Source organism: Betta splendens, chromosome 3, assembly GCF_900634795.4.
Source record: "Betta splendens chromosome 3, fBetSpl5.4, whole genome shotgun sequence".
NCBI classification, from domain to species: Eukaryota; Metazoa; Chordata; class Actinopteri; order Anabantiformes; family Osphronemidae; genus Betta; species Betta splendens.
The window spans coordinates 2,904,733-2,918,546 of NC_040883.2; the positions used below are offsets into that span (position 1 = coordinate 2,904,733).

Consider the following 13,814-nt stretch of genomic DNA (forward strand, 5'->3'; position numbering starts at 1 on the left):
CTTCGCAGGTGAGAGGGTCACAGAGGCTAATTGGTTGACGTGCAGGCGCGTGGGCGGGGCCTCGTGTACGGGCCTGACTGCACCCACATGAACACGAGCCGTTTCAAAAGACATTAGTCACGCAGTCACAGTAAATAATGAGCTGCAAACGGTGTGTCTCTGTGCGGTCGAACCGGGCCGCCGTGCGTCAGACCCTGAACCGGGCCGCTCCGTGGGGGGTCTCACCTCAGCTCTGCCCTCGTTAATGCGCAGCCTGCCATTAACTCTGAGCCACCGACAGCAGAGACCGAGATCAAAGCCCTGACTTCCTGCGCCGCCGGCTTCTCGACCACCTCTGTCTCTGTTTTTGAACATTTGCTCGGTGCTTCTGAACCTCATGACGCTCACGTTTCGCCCCAGGCTGTTCGGTGGGAAGCCCAGTAAACCGGCTCCGGTCACGACCGAGAACATGAAGAACTCCACCGTCATCTCCAACCCCCACGCCACCATGAACCACGTGGCCACGGTGCTGGAGTCGCCCGACGGCGGGCCGGGCGCGGTGGACAGCGACACCAGCAGCCCCCTGTTCGGAGGCCGAGCCCTGGGAGGCGGAATGGGCCCACTGGGCGAGGTGAGGACGGAGGCATGGAGCCGCGCAGCACTGCTGACTCCAGGAGGCGTGCTCCGTCATGAACGCTCCGCCGTGTTCCTACATGATTCACACACTACTGCCTTATTGGACTAGTTATGAATCATGGGCTTTGTCTTCCCAACAGTAGTCATGTTTTCACAGACAGGACGCATGAGTTGACAAACCATTACTCTGATTGTGATCAACGCACCTTTTCCTCCGCAGGCCTCCAGCCCGGGCTCGGTCTACTCCTCCACGGGCCCCTCCAACAGCCTGACGTGGGGCACCACCTACAGCACGTCCTCGGCCCAGAGCCGCGAGAGCACCCTGGGGGGCCACGGCGTGGGCAGCGTGGGCTACCCGTCCGTCAGCAGCATGCACACCAGCAGCGAGTCCATCGACATGAGCCTGGGCAGCACCGGCGGCGCCCACAGGGAGGACACGCTGGCCGCGCTGGGCCGGGCCGGCGCCGTGAAGACGGGCGCGTCCGAGAGGTGGGCGCTCCCATGATGCATCAGGCCTCCGTGTGTAAAGTTGATGGGATGTTGTTTCCACGCGATCTGTCGGTTGTTATGACTCATGAATGCGAGCGTCTTCCATGACCTTATCATCAGGTTTATGTGATTCTGACGGCGCCCGTCTCAACGGGTCGGTGTGTCAGCGTTTTCCTGGAGCTGTGTAACAGTAAAAGGACCTAAAGACTAAAAGCTCTATTTATTCTCTCATTATGTTTTCTAAAAAGCGCCAATCATCCATTTCGATGTCAGAAGCTCACTGCTAAGCAGTAACGTCTGACTAACGTGACGTGTGCTGCTGTCGGGGTTTCACTTCTTGTTAGCAGCCGTGTCTTGAGCAGAGAAACTCAACCCTTCGGCCGATTTCAGCCGCCGCTGTGGTCGTCTGTCAGATTCCATCCTGACAGGTTGGCTGCGAGACGCGACAGGAATGCCTCGGTTGAAACCTAAGGCATCAGCCTCGCCGGGTCGTCCTAATAGCTTTGTTGCTGAAGAATCCCTTAAATTTCTCTTTAACCTCTGTTTCTCTGTCTGTGCATTCTCCTCCTGTGTCCTCATCAGTCCGCTCTCCTCCCCCTCCGCTAGCCCAATATTCAGCCGCAACACGCTGCCGCGGAAGCAGGACAGGTAAATGTGCCTGTGTGACGTGGGCTTGTGATGGAGCGGCGCTAGCGTTAGCGTTAGCGTCCGCTACGGCGCCACCTGCTGCCGCACAGAGACGGGCCAAGCTTCACCTTTGGGTCCGCTGCTCTGTGCGCTAGCTCGTGGTTGTTTTAGGACCTCCAGCTCCTTTGTGACAGTGAATACGAAATGATGTGTGTGTGTGTGTGTGGCAGGGATGCATCGCCCCCTAGTGGTTGATTGTATGTACTGCATGTAGGGTTCCCCACATAGTAAAGGAGCTTATTGCTTATTGAGCTTATTATTGATGCCAGTTAAAGGAATGTTCCACTGTTTCTCAGCTTGCATCAGGCCATGTGTTTCTTTGTCTCTTTGCACCCTTTGCTTTCCTTCTCTGAAGTGTTTCTCTCCCGCAGCGGGCCACACTGTGGTAGAAACACTCTGCCTAAGAAAGGACTCAGGTACTGCTTCACCCTGAACATGCTGCGCTTCCGCTCACCGGCGCGTCCTCTGTTGCTCTTGTGTTTCCGTTCCCTCCACGTCGAAGCTTGAGCCCATGCTTTTCGGCCGGCGCTTTTGTTTGCCACGTGTGTCGTTGTGTTGTGCGTCTGTGAGGAGGTGTGTGGCACCGCCTGGTTCCGGTGCAGCCGTGGTTGTCAGGGTCACATTTCCTTTGGCGTTTGTGTCGCTCCCGGCTGAGACGCCGCCGCACCGTTTCATTTTGTGTTTCAGCCAATCACTGTTACATCCCAGCCACTAATCTGCAGCTAAAGACCCCAAATCCACCTCCTCGTTTGATTGTGAAAAGCCCAATCACAGTCATCACTGTATGTGTGTGTGTGTGTGTGTACCCGCTCCCACTCAGCTGTGCCGTCTCTCTGCAGGTACGGCCCGTCTCCTCAGCTGCGAGGCCACGAGGAGGCGCGCGACTGGCTGCGCTCCCACTCCACCAGTGGCCTGCAGGACTCCACCAGTAACTCCCCCTTCTCGCCTGGCTCCAGCCTCACCTCCCCCTCTGGCACCCGCTTCAACTTCGGCCAGCTCGGTATGAGAGGCGCAGCGTCACCACCCGTGGACCTGCGATATCACAAGCATGTTATTAAAGCCGGCTCTGCTGCTTCTCTCTGCTCTCAGCATCCAGTCCAACCTCAGGAGCTCAGATCAACCTCGCTGCCCTGCGCAACAACAGTCTGACCAATCAGGACGTGACCTTTGACCCCTGCGGTGACAATCGGTTACGCAACTCGTGCATGTCGCTCGACGAGAAGACTCGCACCATGAGCCGCTCGGGCTCCTTCAGGGACGGCTTCGAGGAAGGTCAGAGGTCGCAGGGCTCCGCTTCCTGTTTCTTTAAGTCTTTCTCATTTCGCCCCCAGAGCTTCTTGCAAAAATAAATAGCAGAGACACAGAATTCTGAGACCAAATCCAGTAACACTGAAACTGCTGTAATTGCACCTTCATGTTCTTCAGGAGATCTAATAATTACAGGCTCCAACTCGCGTTTTAAAGCGATCTCATAATTACGCTGGTTTTCTCCCACAGTTCAAAGACGAGCAGCTTTGGTTAATTGGCGACTCTGTGTTGCCCATAGGTCTGAATGTGAGTGATCAGGACACGTCAGCTGCCATAGACTCGAGCTGCTCCTAATTCAATTCAGCACTTTACAATATGAGGTTTACAGAAAACCCAGCAGATCCTCTCCTATGCAGCAGAACATGCACATGTGGCCAGCTGTTCATGGAGGATTTATGACCACAGAGCAGGTTTCCCAGGATCTGTGAATGTCCTTACAGTACATGTGTGTCCGTGTTTTTCCCACCTCCGAGAGTTTTCCCTTTCACAGGAAGAGATAATTACAGGGATCACAGTGAGAGGCGTGAGAGAGACGCAATGACATATAGAAAACCACCAACACCACTTTCTCCCCCCAGTGTGTGTGTGTGTGTGTGTGCGCGTGTGCGTGTGTGTGTGTGTGTGTGTGTGTGTGTGTGTGTGTGTGTGTGTGTGTGTGTGTGTGTGTGTGTGTGTGTGTGTGTGTGTGTGTGTGTGTGTTGGATGCTTAAGTATAGAGTTACTCGGTCGTTGTTGGATTGACAGGACAAAAGTCTCATCCTCCACCCAACACTTTGTGTCTGTCTCTGTCCTCAACTACACTCGCCTCATAATCTGCCCCACAAACTCCCCCTCACCCACACTCGCCTCCTCTAAAGCATGTCAGACCCTGTTCTCTGCAAGAAAAGAGAACAAACAAAGGCGCCCTGAGTGCATGTGCTTTCCTCTGCTACAGAGGCAGGTAAAGGTGAGCCATCGCTGGCCAACGGCGGCTCCCAGTGAGCTGAATGAGGGAATCTGCTGGCATCAGCAGCGTCTCTGTGTGGCCGATGACTTCATGCTGCAGATCCCGTCTGATCTGCTCCCAGGCAGGAAACGGAGCCGGCTAATGAGCGTCTGAGTCATTAGCAGAGTAAAGTTCAGCCAGTCATCAGCTTTTATCTTTATGACGGCAGAGCAGCGGGTTTGAGAGGAGGTTTTTGGTGAGAGGAGCGGCGTTTTGGGGGACGGGGTCTGACAACGAGGCGCTGGTTTGTTACTGATCCTGACTTTTCCTGTGTTTGGTCTCTGTAGTTCACGGATCGTCGCTGTCTCTGGTCTCCAGCACGTCCTCCATTTACTCCACGGTAAGTAGCAGAAAACTGGCAGCGTTCGTTTGAGAGATAACAACCAGATTAGTTGTGGTCACAATAAAAATGGACTGTCTGGAGTGATTAAATACATGCTACACAAATCCAACATTTCTGTTTGCTCATTTCCTTCGTTTGGTTCATTTGTTATAAACTGTTACTAAGGCAGCGTGACAGTAATAAGGAAAGACTCAACAATACATGTCTGTACTGCTACTGGTTCAATGCAGTGGAAACCAGAGCAGCCAGTTCTGCCTTTGTGTGAAGAATTGTGGCCCATTCAGTATTTGAGTTAATACAAATACACGTCTACGCATTTATCCCCTAATCCATGGGATATTTACCTCAAACGCCCCGTGAGGAAACAGACACAGGATCTGAGCTGGGCCGGCCCACATCGCCTGCATCTCCTCCTCCTGAGGGCTGGTTCACTCACCTGGGCAGGTTCAGCGCACAGCGTTCAGTGCTGCCCGGCCCTTTGAGCTGGAAAGGTGCAGGTTTGAAACCGGAGCGGGGACGGAAGCGGGGGCAAAATGATGGCAACGTTATCCTTGGCGGGAACCGTCACAACCTGGCAACAAACGGTAGGAAGGAGGTTGAGGTTCCTTCATTCTGCTCGCAGTCGCGTGTGAGGGTCAAGCGTCTTTATGCACGGCGGATATTAGCAGGTGTAATCAGTAACACGTGAGGTGAAGGTGACATCTGACTGTCTGAGGGCAAAGTCTTCTCCAGTCTGAGCCTTCGTGGGATGCTTCGTGTCTGACTCAGATCATTTATTGTTCTGGACCTTCGCGTTTGTTCTGTTTTCCTGTTCTCCTGGGTTTTGCGTCAGACGTGTGTCTGCGTATCCAGGATCAACCCGTCACGCGTGTGAGGGACAGGTCTGTTTGTGCGCGTTGGCTGCCAACACACGTGCGCTGATCTGCATGCACAGACACATCAGGCTGCTGGAGCCCGTGCTCCGTAATTTTGTAGGTGGAGCCCGGTGAAAAACCATTATTTCCCAGCTGTTCAGCCTCGTTCCTCTTGTCACAGCGAAACCGTGGAGGTCGTGTTTTAAGTCTGTAAAAACAGAACATGTACTTTCCCTAAAGCTGCACAGTCACCTGAAGGAGGTTGAACTGGAAAGAAGGTGCATGGAAATGTTTAACTATTTTAATCAGAAGCTAAAAACCAAACATCTCCTGATGCCTTAAACTCTTGTTTTTTGGTTTTAAATGCCGCAAGCTGGGTTTTATTCATTTAACAGCAGATCCAGGAACAGCGACGTGCAGCCTAGTTTGTCAGTTTGTACATGAGGCTGTGTTTTTCAGATGACGCGAGTTGTTTTGTGCTTCGCCACTTGATGGAGCCAAAGTCCGGCCCGCTCAGGTCTGACCCAAAGGCTGTAAAGGCTCTGCAGGTTCCACCCTGAGCTGCAGGTTCCACGCTGAGCTGCAGGTTCCACCCTGAGCTGCAGGTTCCACCCTGAGCTGCAGGTTCCACGCTGAGCTGCAGGTTCCACCCTGAGCTGCAGGTTCCACGCTGAGCTGCAGGTTCCACCCTGAGCTGCAGGTTCCACCCTGAGCTGCAGGTTCCACCCTGAGCTGCAGGTTCCACCCTGAGCTGCAGGTTCCACCCTGAGTCACCGGTCACGAGCTGCAGAAACGCCTGTCCATTTAGAGCACCCGCTCCTGTTAGGACCTGCAGCCCGATCGTGTGTACTGTAGATGCGGGCGCTGCGTGTTGTAGGCAACAGCAGGGCGTGTTGTGTTCGTGTGAGCGTTTGTTGTGTGTGATCTCCAGCTCGTTGCGTTGCTTTTGTTCCACATGTGGCCGGTGGAGACAAAGGGACTCCTGCTCGGATATCTGGGTGATGCCTCCAGGAGGCCGGCTCTGCTTTCCAGACACTTTACACCGTGCACGCTTCCTGAGGCTGTGTGTGTGTGTGTGTGTGTGTGTGTGTGTGTGTGTGTGTGTGTGTGTGTGTGTGTGTGTGTGTGTGTGTGTGTGTGTGTGTGTGTGTGTGCGCGCTGAGCAGAATGTTCTCTGAGCACTTTCTCCTTGTGTTTTTTCTACAGAATGAAGAGAAGTCTCAGTCGGAGGTAAGTGTCATCCCACCCACAGCATTTTCTCACGTTTTGGCTTGTGTGCGTTGCCTTTGTGTCTGTTCCTGCACCTGTGCGTGCCCTTTTACGCATCTGCACTGTTTCGCCTTTCAACATGAACGTATCAGGGCTCAAATCCGGGAACCTCCCTCATTTGTAGCTGCAGTTCTGTTTCATAGCGATGCGAACGTCTGGTTGCATGTGTGTGTTTGGCATTAAATGCTTTGTGCAGCAGGTATGTGGGCTTTTGTGTGGGTGCTGTTTGATGTTCTGTCTTCTCGCTGCCTTAGATCCGGAAGCTGCGCCGGGAGCTGGACGCCTCCCAAGAAAAGGTTTCCGCCCTGACAACACAGCTCAGTGCTAATGTAAGTCAGCTGAATCACATGCACGTCAAGGTTCTGGTCGAGCAAATGTGCCTGAAACACGGTGTTCTTCTTTCATTGTGCTATGGAAGAAATGATGCTCTGTGTAATCAGAACAGTTCTGTTCTAGAAATGTCACTTCCTATCTTGTTTTACTTAACATTTTTAAAAACAGTTCTGTTCTATTAGAAAGTAAAATTACAATCAACAACATGCTATGGGCTGAAGACAGGTTTTCTAACCCCAAACATTTCCAAACACACGTAACAACAGGTGAGACTCCTCAAATACTCCGCCGATCGCGTCCACAGGCCGATTTCCACACAGAGGCTTTAATTTGAGGTCAGCCGATCTGCGTGTCTGCAGACGCCATCCTTTCTGCCGTCCTCCCGTCTACGTTGCTCAAGTCTCACCACGCTGCGATCGGCTGCTCGACTCGGCCTTGCTGTCGTTTACCTGAGGAGGAGTAGAGGAATGGAGCGAAGGCACAGGTGTTGGATTACAACCCCAGTGTCGCACACACGGCGGAGGCGCGGCCCCAGATGTGCACTGAAGATTTACAGCCTGGATTCAAAGAGGAGTGGGGTTTGCTGAAAGCCCGACAGCGGGGGTCCTGAGCTGAGACGTAGGAGATTCCAGTACTTTATTACACACGGGATGAATTATCTGAACGCAGCTTCAAGCACCGAGGCCAAGAATCTAAGAACACCTTTAGCTGGAAGGAGAAAGACATCAGTCGTCACCCGACACTCTGCTCCAAAAGCACCCACAGACAATGAACATCAGAACCAGCCGGTGCGGGTCGGTGTGTGTGTTCCTGTAGAACCACAGCTCCACCCGCCGGCTCCGAGGCCGTGCTGTTGGAGACGCGTCAGAATCACGTCATCTCAAATCTGTTGAATCAAGTCCGAGCACGAAGGCCCACAGATGAGCTGCTGTCACAGTCTGCTTGCTCTCATGGTGAAAGCGCGTGGGAAGTGGCCCCAACCCGACCAACCGGGCGGGATGTTTCCATTCACGGTTATCATGGTTTTCACTGAGCGTCGCTGTTTGGGCGTCAGTTTCAAGGTGGGAGCAGTTCTCACATCTCGTGCATCCAGCTGTTCAGACGTCTGTCTGGGCTTTTCATTCCCCCAAGGCCTCTGTCTGCTCCACTGCCTCTGCAGCCTGGTCGGGCCTCGGCATCGCTGCTCTGGGCTGATGCTCACTGCATCTGCATCTGACTGCATCTGGATCTGACTGCATCTGGATCTGACTGCATCTGGATCTGTCTGCTCCACTGCCTCTGCAGCCTGGTCGGGCCTCGGCATCGCTGCTCTGGGCTGATGATGACTGCATCTGACCGCATCTGGATCTGACCGCATCTGGATCTGACCGCATCTGGATCTGACTGCATCTGACTGCTCCAACTGCATCTGACTGCATCTGGATCTGACTTTTCTGACTGCATCTGCATCCGACTGCTCCATGGCGTCCAGCCGCCAGCCACCCGCAGCAGGCGGCGCCGTGCTCTGGACGCCTCTGAACTCGTACCCGTCCACAAACAGCGGCGGGCGCCGGGGGAAGCAGCGAGGATGCGATTCACAGCCTCCTAAACTGGATGCAGACGCAGTACAGCCACAGAGCAAGGCGAGGAGTCGGTGTTAGACAATAAACAGTGGCCGTCTCCATCGCTGAGCCATTTTCAGTTTGTGGCGTTTGTGCAGTTTCTCCACAAAGACAATACATGTGTGTTGTTTTTCCCTCACAGGCTCATCTGGTGGCAGCGTTTGAGCAGAGTCTGGGCAACATGACCATTAGACTGAAGTCTCTCACCCTGACGGCGGAGCAGAAGGTACACACACACACACACACACACACACACACACACACACTCACACACACACACACACACTCATGTGATCTTCGCTGGCCGTGTAGGATTCGGAGCTGAACGAGCTGAGGAAGACCATCGAGCTGCTGAAGAAGCAGAACGCCGTGGCTCAGGCCGCCATCAACGGCGTCATCAACACGCCTGAGCTGACGCCGAGAGGCGACAGGACAGGTACGTGGCTCTGCAAGTCTGGGTCCCGCGTGCGGGAGGACGAGCGCTCTTTAGCAGCCTCCCTCTCTCCTCAGCCGGCAGCAACGGCAGCAACGGCAGCAACGGCAACGCGCAGCAGCACAAGCAGCCGCCCGACCTGCGCATCCGCAGGCAGCACTCGTCCGACAGCGTCAGCAGCGTCGCCAGCGCCACCAGCCACTCCAGCGTGGGCTCCAACATGGACGCCGACGCCAAGAACAAGAAGAAGAACAAGAAGAACTGGGTAAGACCGGAGGAGGGCTTCGCTTTGTCCTCAGCCGCAAAACTGCTGTGCTTGAGCCTCTGCGTGTGTTTCTGCTCCTGCAGGCGTCTTTCACCGGGGAGAAGGTGAATGCAGCTTCATAGACATAAACCTGCTGAATGTGAAGTCATATGAAGGTTATTGGGTCCAAGTTGGTTGCAGTTGGTGTCGTAGTCGTCGTCATAACAGCAAGTCGTTAGTTGTTTTACCTGAGATCATACAAAGCATTCTCTTACACGTCTTCACTCAGTAAATGCATGTTTGTTTTTGCTCCTGGGAGGCGTTTTTGTGCACCGGAGGACAAGTCAGAGATAACGACGTATGCGGCTCTTTGCTCTGATCCGTAGACGCAGGCGTGTTGTGTTAGCTGTCTGTGGTCTCTGTGTCTGAGCCAGATTTGGGTGAAATGTAGCGGTGCAGTGTGGTCACTGTTGAAAAGCATCAGCCCATGTAGAGTTCCCTGTTGTAGGTGACACATGAGCCTCTAGAGTGTGTGTGTGTGTGTGTGTGTGTGTGTGTGTGTGTGTGTGTGTGTGTGTGTGTGTGTGTGTGTGTGTGTGTGCGTGCGTGCGTGCGTGTGCGCGTGCGTGTGCGCGTGCGTGCGTGTGCACGTGCGTGCGTGCGTGCGTGTACGTGTGTGCGTGCGTGTGCGTGCGTGTGCGTGCGTGTGTGCACGTGTGCGTGTGTGTGTGTGTGTGTGTGCGTGCGTGCGTGTGTGTGCGTGTGTGCGTACGTACGTGTGTGTGTACATGTGTGTGTGTGTGTGTGTGTGTGTGTCTGCCTCTGTCTGCTGCTTGATCCAGGTGCTGCTCAGACGTTAGCATGTAGCGCTTACAGCAGCTGTGTGTTCACATCTGTCTCAAGGTGATTGTGCTGTAGCTCCGTTGAAGTTGAATGAGATGAGCCCTAGTCTTGAATCGATTCCCGGTTCAGTCACTGCCCTCATGACTCGAAGCCCAGCTGACATGAACGTGTGCTGTTTGTCTTTGTGTCTTCCTCTGCTTCGCTTCGTGTGGCAGGTCTATGAGGTAAGAACGGTGCTGTGTGATCTGTGAGACGACAGAACCAGAGCTGCCTGACTCCCGCACTGACCTTGTCCTCCTCCTCCTCCTCCTCCTCCTCCACTGTAGATCCTTTCCTCTCCTCTCCAACGCTGCTGCTCCCTGAAAACCGCTCCTGTGAAGCTGAAGCTGACTCTCAAAAGGACAAGTCCGCCTTAAAATACTTAGAGCACTGTTAGAAAACGTCTAAGAGAACTCGGCTTTCTGGTTCTCATGCAAAATGTTTTTAAGTTGCTCAAAATGATTTTGTAAATTACTAAAATGCAAAGAGATTGGTACCATCTCACATCAGTGTTGTGTGTATTCACGGTGGATTTGTCCTCTAAACTCAGACTCAGATTTAAAGTAGATCGTGAATTAGCTGCTCTGTCTCTAAACATGACGACTGTGTCAGTGTTTAGAGCTCAGTGCAAAGGCAGCAGCCTCATGATCCCCTTCTACCGCAGACCTGCTCCTTCTCACTGCTCTTCCTCCACTTTCCCAGCACCCTCCTCCCACCTTTCCCCCCCCCCCCCTCCTCCTCCTCCTCCTCCTCCTCCGTCCTCCCTCCTCTTCCTCTCTACACCCTAATCTTCCTCCCTCCTCTTTCCCCCTCCTCCTCTTCATCTCTCCTCCTTCCTCTCTACTTTTTGTAAATATTTTTTTGTGAATTAAACTTTCCTGTTAAGGGTCAAGGTCTCTACTGTTCCTCTCTCCTCCCTCCTCTCTCCTCCCTCCTCTTCCTCTTCCACTTTCCCCCTCCTCATCTTCCTCCGTCCTCCCTCCTCTTCCTCTCTACTCCCTCCTCTTCCTCCCTCCTCTTCCTTTCCACTCCCTCCTTTTCCTCTCTCCTCTTTCTCCCTCCTGTTCCTCTCTACTCCCTCCTCTTTCCCCCTCCTCCTCTTGCTCCCTCCTCTTCCTCTCTCCTCTTCCTCCCTCCTCTTCCTCTCTCCTCTTCCTCTCTCCTCTTCCTCTCTCCTCCCTCCTTTCAGCCACAGTTGACGGTAGCCTGCTCACGCTCACCATCTCTCTCTCTCTTTGTGTCTCTCGTCCTCCGTCTTCTGCAGCTGCGAAGCTCCTTCAAGCAAGCGTTCAGCAAGAAGAAGTCTCCTAAATCGGCCTCGTCCCACTCGGACATCGAGGAGATGACGGACTCGTCGCTGCCGTCGTCGCCCAAACTGCCCCACAACGGCACCGCCACCGCCGGCCACATGCTCAGGAGCACGCACTCCAACGCGCTGTGCGTATGTCGGTGCCGCGGGGACGAGCTGCAGTCTGTCCTGGGCCAGCGTTCAGAAGTGACGCCTTTGTTCGTCCTCAGGTTGTCTGAGTGTTTGGACGGAGAGGCGGAGACGGTGATGCAGCTGCGGAGCGAGCTCCGCGAGAAGGAGATGAAGCTGACCGACATCCGCCTGGAGGCCCTCAGCTCGGCCCACCAGCTGGACCAGCTCCGGGAGGCCATGAACCGCATGCAGGTCGGAACCAACGGAGATGCAGATGAAGGCAGTTGTGACGTCAGGCGCTCATTCAGGTTCAGTAAATCCTTTGTTCCCAACTTCATCTGTGCGTATGTGTTTGCAGCTTGAGATCGAGAAGCTGAAGGCGGAGAACGACCGTCTGAAGTTGGAGGGCAGCAGGACGGGCTCCCAGGTCTCCATCTCATCATCTCCCCCGCCCCAAGCACAGAACCAGACACCAGGACCCGGACCGGGGCTCTCCCAGCACAGCCTCAACCTCACCACCAGCGAGTCCACCAGTCTGGGTGAACACATGACTGAATCAGACTGTTCTTCATATTCCCATAGCATGTGACTCATGAATCTCCCCGTCGTCCCATTAGACATGCTGCTGGACGATACAGGTGGAGAGGGAGGAGTGAGGAAGGAGGGAAGACACGTGAAAATCGTCGTCAGCCTGGACGAGGAGGCAAAATGGGGAGAGGTGGGACGGGTCTGTGTTGATCGGATCGTTCTGTCCCTGTGAATAGAAGGCGTCTAACACCTGTAGCTTCTTCAACAGGAAGCGCAGACGCGTCACTTTCTGATCGGCTGCATCGGTGTGAGTGGCAAAACCAAGTGGGACGTCCTGGATGGAGTGGTCCGGCGGCTTTTCAAGGTAAATGTCTGACGTGAGGTCATCCCAGCCGCAACAATCAGTACAACATGTGAACAAGCCACGCTGGGTGTCTGACAGGAGTACGTTACGCACGTGGACCCCGTGAGTCAACTGGGCCTGAGCTCGGACAGCGTGGAGGGATACAACATCGGAGACGTCCACCGTCCCAGCAGCCCCAGCGCGGCTCACACCCCCGAGCTGCTGCCCTGCGGCTACCTGGTGGGAGACAGCAACACCATCAGCATACGGCTCAAAGGTACCAGTGCTCCCAGTTCAGCTGAGGTGAGGTCCGGCTGCCTGCACGGACGTGAGCTCACCCTGCGTGCATGTGCGCGTGTGTTTCCAGGCGTGAGCAGCGACAGCGTGGACTCGTTGGTCTTCGACTCCCTGATCCCCAAGCCGATGCTGCAGCGCTACGTCTCGCTGCTGAAGGAGCACCGGCGCGTCATCCTGTCGGGCCCCAGTGGCACAGGGAAGACCTACCTGGCCGCTCAGCTGTCCCGGCACCTGCTGCTGTCGGAGGGCCGGCCCTGGAGCCCGCACGCCGTCGTGACCTTCAATGTGGACCACAAGTCCAGCAAGGTGAGCCGCCGCCTCAGCTATAGGTGAATCAGCAAAACCGCAGACTGAACTGTAACATGTGTGTGTGTAGGAGCTGCGTCAGTACCTGACAGGTTTGGCTGAGCAGTGCAGCGGCGTCGCCGGGGCGGAGAGCCCCCTAGTGGTCATCCTGGACAACCTGCACCACGTCAGCTCCCTGGGAGAGATCTTCAACGGCCTCTTCAACTGCAGCTACCAGCACAGGTCAGCTCGTTCACCCAACGCTCTTATTATGTATTGTCCTGATTTTAACAGGTGTTTCCTGTTGTTTCTTTCAGTCCCTATATCATCGGCACCATGAGCCAGGCAACGTCGTCCGCCCCCAACCTGCAGCTTCACCACAACTTCAGGTAAAGAGCGTCTGATCGATCCCTGCGTCTCCTGGCGGCTGAATGTGGATGCAGGTGACTGAACGTGTGACCCCCCCCCCCTCGACCAGGTGGGTGCTGTGCGTCAACCACATGGAGCCAGTGAAAGGCTTCCTCGGCCGCTTCCTGAGGAGGAAGCTGCTGGAGACGGAGATCGGCAGCCGCACGCGCAGCACGGAGCTGGTGAAGATCGTGGAGTGGATCCCGCGCGTGTGGCACCACCTCAACCGCTTCCTGGAGACGCACAGCTCCTCCGACGTCACCATCGGTAGGACGCGACCACGAGTCTGTGAACTCAGCTCGGTGCGTTCGTGTCTCACCCTCCCGCTCTGCTCTGCAGGACCCCGTCTCTTCCTGTTGTGTCCCATGGACGTGGAGGGATCCAGGGTTTGGTTCACTGACCTCTGGAACTACTCCATCATCCCCTACATGCTGGAGGCGGTGCGAGAAGGACTGCAGGTAACACACGCTCACATTTAGTCTAAAACCTC

The 13,814-nt window shown here is 54.8% G+C and overlaps 1 protein-coding gene across 12 annotated transcripts in view; it reads left to right on the forward strand.

The window, feature by feature from the left end:
- Positions 1-13,814, forward strand: part of nav2a (neuron navigator 2a) — a 101,047-nt gene that overhangs the window by 84,569 nt on the left and 2,664 nt on the right. For 7 of the 12 annotated variants that reach the window (XM_029144128.3, XM_055507489.1, XM_029144120.3 and 4 more), the window contains 23 exons: positions 1-8; positions 400-610; positions 836-1,104; positions 1,687-1,752; positions 2,163-2,207; positions 2,631-2,791; positions 2,881-3,063; positions 4,372-4,424; positions 6,488-6,511; positions 6,805-6,879; positions 8,627-8,710; positions 8,797-8,920; positions 8,995-9,182; positions 11,308-11,715; positions 11,822-12,002; positions 12,081-12,181; positions 12,260-12,355; positions 12,434-12,611; positions 12,702-12,937; positions 13,008-13,159; positions 13,234-13,305; positions 13,395-13,591; positions 13,664-13,782. The exon at positions 1-8 is cut by the window's left edge and continues 689 nt beyond it. In XM_029144128.3, the coding sequence (XP_028999961.1) occupies positions 1-8; positions 400-610; positions 836-1,104; positions 1,687-1,752; positions 2,163-2,207; positions 2,631-2,791; positions 2,881-3,063; positions 4,372-4,424; positions 6,488-6,511; positions 6,805-6,879; positions 8,627-8,710; positions 8,797-8,920; positions 8,995-9,182; positions 11,308-11,715; positions 11,822-12,002; positions 12,081-12,181; positions 12,260-12,355; positions 12,434-12,611; positions 12,702-12,937; positions 13,008-13,159; positions 13,234-13,305; positions 13,395-13,591; positions 13,664-13,782 (3,231 nt within the window). The remainder of the gene's footprint in view (positions 9-399; positions 611-835; positions 1,105-1,686; positions 1,753-2,162; positions 2,208-2,630; positions 2,792-2,880; positions 3,064-4,371; positions 4,425-6,487; positions 6,512-6,804; positions 6,880-8,626; positions 8,711-8,796; positions 8,921-8,994; positions 9,183-11,307; positions 11,716-11,821; positions 12,003-12,080; positions 12,182-12,259; positions 12,356-12,433; positions 12,612-12,701; positions 12,938-13,007; positions 13,160-13,233; positions 13,306-13,394; positions 13,592-13,663; positions 13,783-13,814) is intronic. The other 5 variants (XM_029144124.3, XM_029144134.3, XM_029144121.3 and 2 more) reach the window with 4 other exon arrangements.